A 10,570-nucleotide genomic window follows, 5' to 3' on the forward strand; every position below is an offset into this window, starting at 1 on the left:
TCCATCTTAACATCCTCATTTCCGCTACTTTCATCTTCTGGACATAGAACTTTTTGACGGGTCAGCACTCAGCCCCATACAACATAGTCGGTCTAATCACCACTCTGTAGAAGTTGCCCTTAAATCCATGTGGCACATTCTTATCATACAAAACCTTCGAGGCTAGTCTCCATCTCATCCACCCCGCTCCAATACGATGAGTAACATCCTCGTCAATCTTCCTGTCGCCTTGTATAATAGACCCAAGATACTTGAAACTATCTCTTTTGGGGACAACTTGAGTATCAATCTTCACTTCCACTCCTTCTTCATGCATCCTATCACTGAACTTGCACTCCAAATACTCAGTTTTTGACCTACTCAACTTGAAACCATTAGACTCCAGCGTCTGTAACCAAACTTCCAACCAGCGTTAACTCCATCTCGCATCTCGCGTCTCGTCAATCAGAATTATGTCATCAGTGTATAGCAAACACCATGGCATCTCTCATTATATGTGTCACGTCAACATCTCTAAAGCTAAGGCAAACAAATATTGGCTAAGAGTCGATCCCTGATGCAACCCCATCTCCGCTGGAAAATGATCCGAGTCTCTCGCAGTCCTCACCTGAGTCTTCCTTCCCTCATACATGTCCTTAATCACCTTAATTTACGCCACCGGGACATCACTAGCCTCCATAAATCTTCATAGGACCTCTCTCGGGACTTCATCGTAGGCCTTCTCTAGGTCTATGAATACCATACGCAAGTATTTCTTCCTCTCCCTATACTGCTCCACCAATCTCCTCATAAGGTGAATGGCTTCTATAGTAGACTGTCCCCACATAAATCCAAACTGGTTCTCGAAAATAGTAATACAACGTCGCACCCTCCTCTCTACCACCCTCTCCCAAATTTTATAGTATGACTCAACAGCTTGATACCCCTATAGTTGTTGTTGTCCTGGATATCAACTTTGTTTTTATACAACGGGATCATCAAACTCCATCACCAATCTTTGGGCATCTTCTTCGTCCTGGAAATGGCATTAAATAAACTAGTAAGCCACTCCAAGCCTGCCCGACCCACTTCCTTCTAAAATTCCACTAGGTTCTCAACAAGCCCAGTTGCATTACCGCTGCTCATCGTCCGTGTTGCCCCCTCAACCTCCTCGCTCCTAATATGCCTACAAAACCCAAAATCCCTCTGACTCTCTGAGTTTTCCAACACACATAGTACGATGTTCCTGTCCCATTCCCCGTTCAATAGTATATGTAAGTACTCTTTCCATCTACGCCTGATACACGCCTCTTCCACCAGAACTTTACCATCTTCGTCTTTCATGCACCGCACTTGGTCCTGGTCCCGAGCCTTCCTCTCCCTAATCTTGGCTAACCTGTACTACTTTTTGTCACCTCCTATGCCCCCAAGATCGTCAGACAATCGCTCAAAAGCTGCAGTCTTTGCCGCCGTGACTGCTAATTTTGCTTCTTTCCTTGCCTTCTTATAACACTCCTTACATGCCCTCTTCTACTCCTCATATGCGCTCCTCACTAGCTTTAGATATGCCGCTTTTTTAGCTTCCACATTTTCTTGGACCTCCTCATTCCACCACACTCCCCTTTGTGGCCTCTAGAATAACCTTTCTTTACCCCTAAAATTTCTCTAGCAGCTTCCCTAATGCACTTTGTTGTCGTGGTCCTTATACTACTCGCGTCCCCACTACTCCTCCAGGCCCCCATGGCCAACACCTTCTCCCCCAAATCCTGAGCATTTGCCTTACTCAAGGCTCCCCACTTAATCTTAGGCTGGTCGTACACCGCTCTCTTCTTTCTTACTCTCTTGACCTCCAAGTCCATTACCAAGAACTTATGCTGCATCGACAGACAATAACCTTGCAATCAGAGCAAAAGCCTCTATCACCCCCTAAGCAGAAGGTAATAAATTTGAGTCCTAGCTACCTTACTCTGGAAAGTGACCAAGTGTTCCTCCCTCTTCTGGAAACACAAATTAGCTAACATCAAGTCAAAAGCTCTAGCAAAATCCAACAATGAGGTACCGCCCTCATTCCTAACTCTAATATCGAACCCGCCATGCACCTCGTCATAACCCCTAGCAGTCACCCCAATATGGCCATTAAAATCACCCCCCATGACGAGCTTCTAGGAGTATGGAATACCACGCACAACCTCATCCAAATCATCCCAGAAACGTCTTTTGACCTCCTCGCCCAGGCCCACCTGAGGTGCGTAAGCGCTAATCACGTTAAAAGTGACTCCACTAACCACTAACTTAATAGTCATTACCCTATCATTCACCCTCCTAACATCCACCACCATCTCCCTGAGATCCCTATCAACTAAAATACCTATTTCGTTCTTGCCAGCAGCTCCTCGTGAGTACCATAGTTTAAACCTGTTAATATCTCGAGCCCCCGTACCCTTCCATCTAGTCTACTCGACACATGTTATATTAACCTCCCTCTTTTGAAGAATCCTCCCTAACTCTATAGACTTACTCATCAGTGTCCCTATGTTCCAGGACCCCACTCTCAGCCTACTAGATCCCTTACCCTCTTGCCACACTTGTCCCCCGCCCCCTGGCCCACCCCAGGACATGACCCTACTCTACCATCATTTCGGCTAGCCACTGAGATGGGATTTTGCATTTACCAGCTTACTGAAGAGATTATTAATAGTAGTATTCGAATAATTGTTATCGAGTTTTGACCAGGCAATTTTTTTTTCAATAGGGGTTGCGCGAACGCATGCCTCCACTACCACAAACTATAACGTAGGCTTGACCACTGTGGTCGACCTTAGGCTGGCATCTCTTCGAAATGCAATGGAAATCACCAGCTCTAGCCATTGGTCTTATTGATCGCTCATTGACCACGTGTGGGTAAGTATTGACCAGGCAATCGAATTAGAAAAAATTAGTGCAAATTGAGGTTCGAGGTTGTTGTTTTCCCCACCTTAACTAATACTCCCTCCGGTCCAAAATAAGTGATTTTTTGGATGTTTTCACACAGATTAAGAAATTCACCTTTTAGCATTAATTAGCAATAGAATTGACCATATTAACCTTTACTATCTCACATAAACACTCCTAACACATATTCCAACACTATTTACTCCAAGGACAATGTAGGAAAAAAAATAATTAATTCATTCTTGAAATCTGAAAAAAATCACTTATTTTGGACCACAAGAAAAAGGCCAAAAAATCACTTATTTTGGACCGGAGGGAGTAATTTTTTTAATGCGTTGTTATCATCCATAGAAAAGATGTCTCCACTTAATGAGAAAGAAAATTGTTACAGAAAATGGGAACTCAGCTCGAGCTCTTAAAGGGAGTTCATGCTGACGTGAAATCATATGCAACCTTGGTTGTTCTTTTCCGGGCCGAAACTATAGCACCCCTCATTTGGGGAGGCTACGAGGTTATTGTTTGGTCATATTTTTTTCAAAAAATATCTTAAATTATAAATATTTACGATTAATAATTTTTTTATGTAAATTTTATTTTCAAAAATTTAAAAAAATTATTTATTTTACTATCAAAATAAAGAACTTTGACCCGCGTACTTCAAATCGTGCCCACTTAAAGTGGAACAAAGGTAGTATTAGGTATGGATTCAGATGAATTCTAATAACTTTAACTAAAATATTATATTTATATAAAAAAATATCAGAATATGTATAGATATTTAAATGCAAATCGAGTAACTAAAACAGTGAGTTTGGTGGCAAACTTAAAATAAATTCTGAATACACCTGTAGCACTTTTTTATAATACATTATAACGGAATCTGGACGGCGGATGTTGCTTCCCGTAAAGTACCTTGGTCGGTGTGTGAAAAGGAAAAAATGGTTATACACATTACTCGTTGAATAATGTGATTTTCACATTTTGTGGGACTAGTGATTTTTCTATACAACTACAAAATTGTTATCATCTAATGGAGTATTTTTTATTTAACAAAGTTTAGAGTACCATCTTAAATTATTAATTCAAACAACTTTATTTTAAAGAAATCTGTTTCGGCTTTGTTTAGAGATCCAGCCTTTTCGCGTTCCAGTCTGATCAAAATAATTTGTTTTTATTCTAATTTATATCTATCTTAATACTCGGACAATTGGGCTTACTAATCAGGGATTTGCATCTAATGAGGGATCTTACCCTTCGTCCGTGTCAAGTTAAATGCCTCCTTTAACGCCCATGATCTTTAAAAAATAAGTATAAACTACATAAGTGTGCATAAAAGATGGGACTTACAAGACGAAAACCAATGGAGTGTTTTATTGAAAATGAAAATAAACCAGAATGTGTGTATGCGAATGTAACAACTTACCTTAATTCAATAGTGATGTTGTTGGCTCTCGACTCAAGTCAAATGGCTATAAAATGCTATCATTTGGGTCTAATGTTTATGTTATTCCGTGACTTGAATTATTTCCCTGTATTTTTTAGGAAACTCATAATTCCTATAAGTTTGTGAAAATTCATTGTCCCAATAGATTTGGGAAAGGAAAACCTATAGTCCTTGTCAAATTGGAAAACCTTTCTCTTATAGGTTTGAGACTATTTGGGATCTACATCTGTAACAATTGTTACGATCTTCCGTAACAATTGGTATCAGAGCAAGGTTCGGGTTTCTACATATAATCTAGGGTAAGATGTCTTCATCATCTTCAACAAAGTACGAAGTAGAGAAATTTGAGGGGGGTACTAGTTTCAGTCTATGAAAAATTAGGATGAAATCGTCCCTGGTGTTACAAGGGTTATGGAAGGCAATTGATGAAGATTCTCGTGAAGAGATGAAAGAGACATAGAAGGCAGACCTGAAGGAGTGAACTTTAAGTGTGATATTCATGAGCGTTACAGATAGCGTTCTTTGAAAATTGTTGAAGAAACTTCTGCCGTAACGGCATGGAAGACGTTGGAAGATCTGTATTCTAAGAAATTGCTAACAAACCGCCTCTACCTGAAAAAGAGGTTATACAATCTCCATATAAACGAAGGTACACCTGTTAAAACTCACCTTGATGAGTTTAATTCAATTATAATATACTTGACGAACGTGGATATCAAAATTGAGAGTAAGGATCAGGCCTTGATTGTGTTATGTTCTTTACCACCGTCTTATGATACTTTTGCCGATACGCTGCTATATGGGAAAGACAACATTTCACTGAAAGATGTTAGTAATGCACTAAAATCTAAAGAGTTGAAAAGAGTTTTCCAGACAACAGAATTTAGGGAGGGGGTCTTGTGATTAGAGGAAGAACACAACAAAAGGACTTTAACAGGAAAAAGTCAATCGCCAAATCAAAGTCTAGAGCAAGGAAGCAAAACTGTTATGAGTGCGGGGAGCAAGGTCACTACAAGAGAGATTGTCCTAAGCTGAAGGAGAAAAGAGGGAAGCAGAAAATAGATAATTCGACAAATATTTTTTACACTGGCAATATGATAGTGACTATGTAGGGGAAGTCTGTGCTGTGAGTTCTAGTCATGGGCAGAATTCTTGGCTTCTTGATTCTGGTGCTACTTTTCACATGTTTGCAACTTACAAACAAATGAGTGGGACTGTCTACATGGGAAATGATAATCCATTACCAGTAGAGGGGATTGGTAACATCAAATTGAGAATGCTTGATGGAATTATTAGAAACTTGAGTATTGGCATGTTCCTCGGATAAAAAGAAATTTGATTTCTCTTTCGACTTTGGATAATCAAGAGTATAAATTTCACTCCGAGAATGGAATACTTAAAGTGTGTAAATGCTCCATGGTACTCATGAAGGTTAAACTGCATTCTAAATTGTATCACTTCAGGCCAATGTAATTGAAGGGGAAACTGCTGTGGCTTCTGCGAAAAGTGATCAGAATCATCTCAGTTGTGGCACTTGCGACTTGGTCATATGAGTGATAATGGATTGTCTTTGTTGAGTAAGCAGAATTCGCTGAATGGGTACAAAAACCAAGTTTTAAATTTTTGTGAGCATTGTGTGTTTGGTAAACAGATAAAGGTAAAGTTTAGCAAGAAGGCCAAGCACAACACTAGAGACAAGTTAGATTATATATATTCAGACTTGTGAGGTCCAAACAGAGTTCCCTCCAAGAGTGGTGCCAGGTATTTTATGACTTCGATTGATGATTACTCAAGGATGGTATGGGTGTATTTTCTGAAAACAAAAGATGATGCATTTTCGACATTTGTTAAATGGAAGACGATGGTTGAGAGGCAGACGAAAAGAAAAGTTAAGCGTCTTCGAACTGACAATGGGTTGGAATTTGGCAATCCTGAGTTCGATAATTACTGTAATAGAGAGGGCATAGTGAGACACCGCACTTGTGTCGGAACACCACAACAAAATGGTGTTGCAAAAGGTATAAACAGAATGCTTTGTGATAGGGCACGAAGCATGCTTTCACACTCATGTGTTAGCAAAGAATTTTGGGCTGAAGCAATCAATACAGCTTGTTATTTGGTCAATAGATCTCCATCCACAGCTATTGAGTTCAAAACTCCTTTTGTGGTATGGTCTTGTTCACCTGCTGATTATTCAAATTTAAGGATATTTGGTTGTCCTACTTATGCTCATGTGAGGGATGAAAAACTTGAGCCGAGGGCAAAGAAGTGCATATTTCTAGGGTATGCAATTGGAGTGAAAGGTTTTAGGTTGTTGTGGTGCACAGATCAAAAGACTCCAAGGCTAATTATCAGTAGGGATATGACATTTAATGAATCTGCCTCACTGGACAGTCAGAGGGAGAAGGCAATAGCAAAAACAGATCATGGTATCAGTGACCGTATAGAGCTAGAAATTGAATCTCCACTAGCTCAGCCCAGTAATTCTGAAGTAGAAGAAGTGGAGGAGGTGCAAAAATATTGATCAAGATGATAATGTTGATGCACCTGCGCAACAACAACCATATAGTATTGCAATAGGCAGAGAGAAGAGAGTGATCAACCGACCGCAAAGGTTTGCAAACATAATTGATGGGGATCTTCTTGGATATATGAATCATGTGGGATTTGCTTTGGAAATTGTAAAGACAGTTGATGCGTTTGAGTGTTATAGCTATCCAGAAGCTATTCTGGGTATAGAACCAAATCGACGGATTAATGCTATGGCTGAAGAGATTGAGTCTCTTAACAACTTTAGGCGTTGCCTAGACTTGGTTGATGTGTGCGGCAATGGGTAGAGCCCTTGCGAGGGCTGAGGGCAAGGTAGAGAGACGTTGTTCCTGTTGATAAAGAGAATTCAAGCAAAGGGGAAGATTTATTATTTTGTGGCTTAAATTATTTCCTTGTATTTTTAAGAAACCCATAGTTCCTATAGATTTAGGAAAACCCATTATCCCAATAGATTTGGGAAAGGAAAATCTGTAGTCCTTGTCAAATTGGGAAACCTTTCTCTTATAGGTTTGGGACTATTTGGGATCTATACATAGGGGTTGTAGTTGGGGATTATATAGATTGTATTGTGCTTTTCTTCTCATTCATAGTGGAAAACTCTCTCTGCGTTTTCCCCAAGGGTTAGGCTTAGTCGATCCTCGTTAAATCTTTGTGTTAATTTTTCTTATTTGTTTGCTTTGTGTATGATTGTGTGCTAGTTAATCCACAATCTTCCGCAACATTTTATTTCCCTAAGTACCCATCTTTTCTCTCTTTTTTTAATCAAAATATGGAATTTACCTAGGATGTTTTATATATATATATATACACCGCTGGCCGTTGTCTTTAGAAACTTAGCATCCTCGTTAAGGCTTGTTTCATCAATATTTAAGATTGCACAGAGAGTACTTATGATTTGAAATTTCGTACTGCCCAAAGCTGATGACCAGTATACAACAACAACAACCCAGTAAAATTCAATTAGTGGGATCTGGGGAGGGTAGAATATACGCAGACCTTATCCCTACCCGGAGGGGATAAAGAGGTTGTTTCCTGGACACCCTCGGCTTAGAGATAATAGATCTGTGACCACAAAACCCGAAAATAAATATCAGCGACGTGAGAGACAGTAAATAAACGATAAAAAATTAACACAAATATTATGCAAAAGTGTGAAACATAACATAAATCGCTAGCAGGGCTAGACAAAACACTATCAGTATAGTCTTCTTTATTCAAACAACCTCACATATTTATCCTTTGGGTTACTTCACATTTAGCGCAAAGGTTGCCTACCATATAAATTTACATACCTAGGGTTTCACAATATAGTTGACCGCCTACCACCATCTCTAACAATTAAAAAGGGCGGGATTGATCGGTTATGTATGTGTATAGTTACCGTATAATTTTATCGCATTATGTTGTTTTGCATTTACAAGTTATTTGGATTTTATTTTTCTGAATTACATAAAAGACTCAGCAATCGGCTGAAATTATTAATACTTAAAATGACGACTTCATGCATCCAAATTGTACTTTGTTTGGCGTAAGGTCAAGGTTTGAGACATAAGAGAACAAAAAGAAAAAAAGAAAAGCTAGAATAGTCGCATTCTCAATTGTCAAGAAGTTTATTAATAATCCATACCGTTGTAGCCCCACCAAATTGGTATCTTTTTGCTAACTAATTTCAGCTGTCTCTTTATTTGCAGGATCTAAATTATCGTTTAAGTTGTTAATCTTTTGCCAACTACTTGTCCAGCTTCAACAATTATTCTTAGTTTTAAAAATATATATTTGTAAGTTCATAAACTTTAAAGCACTATGTTTACCCTAAAATCGGATAACAATTGAATTTATATGTAGTTTTAAGGATATGTGATATAACTTGGCACATCTTAAGAAGATATATATATTAATATTGAAATTGACTGTAAAAGAAGTAAATGCAAACCAAACGAATCAAATAGTCTTGGCCCTCGAGTTCGATCACCCTTGAACCAAGTGAAGTTTCAGTTGATATAAGGGCAGAGTAACAAGATAACGAAAACTAGAGAAAGGCAGTATACTGCTTTGTATTGCGTAAATATGATCTGTTTTACAAATGATCAGACCCCCTTTATATAGTAGGGGAGTCCTACTCTTGATACAATTCTAAATACAGTAAGAAATCCCATGATTAGCTAATTAATCGGTCTCTTCTTGATACGTGCCGAGATTTCCGCCGTGATCCTCGTCCGATTGCGGATATTTTGGCTTTCTATTATTTGGCTCAGTAAGCTTCCCTCGATCTCTATCCTGCTCGGTCTCGATCTTGGCTGATCTCGATCTCGATCGGTCTCTAGGTCACGAGCTCGGCAATCTAACTTTGCATCATGGTCCGATATAACACGATGTCGAATATTGGCCTGCCACGTTCCAGTCTCGATTAGTCATACAAAAAGGGCAAGCCCGATTTTGATCGTATACACATTATTATCGCCATTTACATGGTTGTTTGGACAACATTTGGAAAAAAGCTTTTTAAATTATTTATTTCTTAAAGTTTATGGAAGTTGAAATGTATTTGAATAGTTGTAACTTCTTCTTTTTCTAAAAGATTTGTGAGTATTTCTGAGTAAAAAAAGAATTATCGGGTATTAATTTAAAAAAGCTCCTCGACAATTTAACATTTCAAATATATATATATATATATCAAATTTTAACAATTACAGATATTTATAACCAAAGGTAGTGGGATGCATAAGATTCATTGACCTTTAATTATAGGTTTTGGGGTCAAACTCTGGTAATGAAAAAAAATTCCGATATGGAGCACTCCCTTTAATAGTAGTTACGTGACGCAAACACAGATTAGTCACGGCTCTAAAGCAGATATAGGACATCAGATGGAAAGCAAAAAAATCAAACAAATATAAAAAGTTTGACCAAAAAAAATTCTGGTATAGGGCGCTTCCATTTTAGTAAGACTTAAGTGATGCAAACACAGCTCTAAAGCAGATATAAGACACCAAATGAAAAACAAAAAGAAAAAAATCAAACAAATATAGGAATTTTAAACCCTTTTACGCTAAAATTTTCCATATATAGTTGATGCTAAGCATTTTGTCGTTCTCTTCATATGATTTTGTAATCAAGTCGATACTTTTAACGGTTGACTTTTTCTCTTATTAGTAAATGTCATTTCACTAACTTATTTTAGTAAGAAAAACACCAAAATGAACGACATAGGGATGGGATATATAAAACATTACCAGTTTACAATAAAGAAGGCAACAACTTTGTATTGTAAATTTGGAGAGGGTGGTGGAGAGGAGGGTGCAATATACTGTTACTATTTCCGAGAATCAGTTCGGATTTAATTTATGCCGGGAAGGTCTACTACAAAAGCCATTCACCTTGTGAGGTAATTGATGGAGCAGTATAGGGAAAGGAAGAAGAACTTGTATATGGTATTCATAGACCCGGAAAAGGCCTATGATAAAGTCCCGAGAGAGGTTCTATGGAGATGTATGGAGGCTAGCGGTGTCCCTGTGGCGTACATTAGGGTGATTAAGTACATGTACGATAGAGCGAAGACTCGGGTGAGGGCTGCGGGAGGAGACTCAAATCATTTTCCAGTGGATATGGGGTTGCATCAGGGATCGAATCTTAGCCCGTTTTTGTTTGCCTTAACGATAGAGGTGC

General features: G+C 38.5%; 1 protein-coding gene across 1 annotated transcript; it reads right to left on the bottom strand.

Moving 5' to 3' along the window:
* LOC109226041 lies at positions 2,142-2,847 on the bottom strand. The gene is made up of 3 exons (XM_019390847.1): positions 2,745-2,847; positions 2,552-2,628; positions 2,142-2,432 (listed from the first exon to the last, which is right to left on the bottom strand). The coding sequence occupies exons 1-3, from the start codon at positions 2,845-2,847 to the stop codon at positions 2,142-2,144; spliced, it is 471 nt and encodes a 156-aa protein (XP_019246392.1).

Source organism: Nicotiana attenuata, chromosome 5, assembly GCF_001879085.1.
Source record: "Nicotiana attenuata strain UT chromosome 5, NIATTr2, whole genome shotgun sequence".
Taxonomy (NCBI): domain Eukaryota; kingdom Viridiplantae; phylum Streptophyta; class Magnoliopsida; order Solanales; family Solanaceae; genus Nicotiana; species Nicotiana attenuata.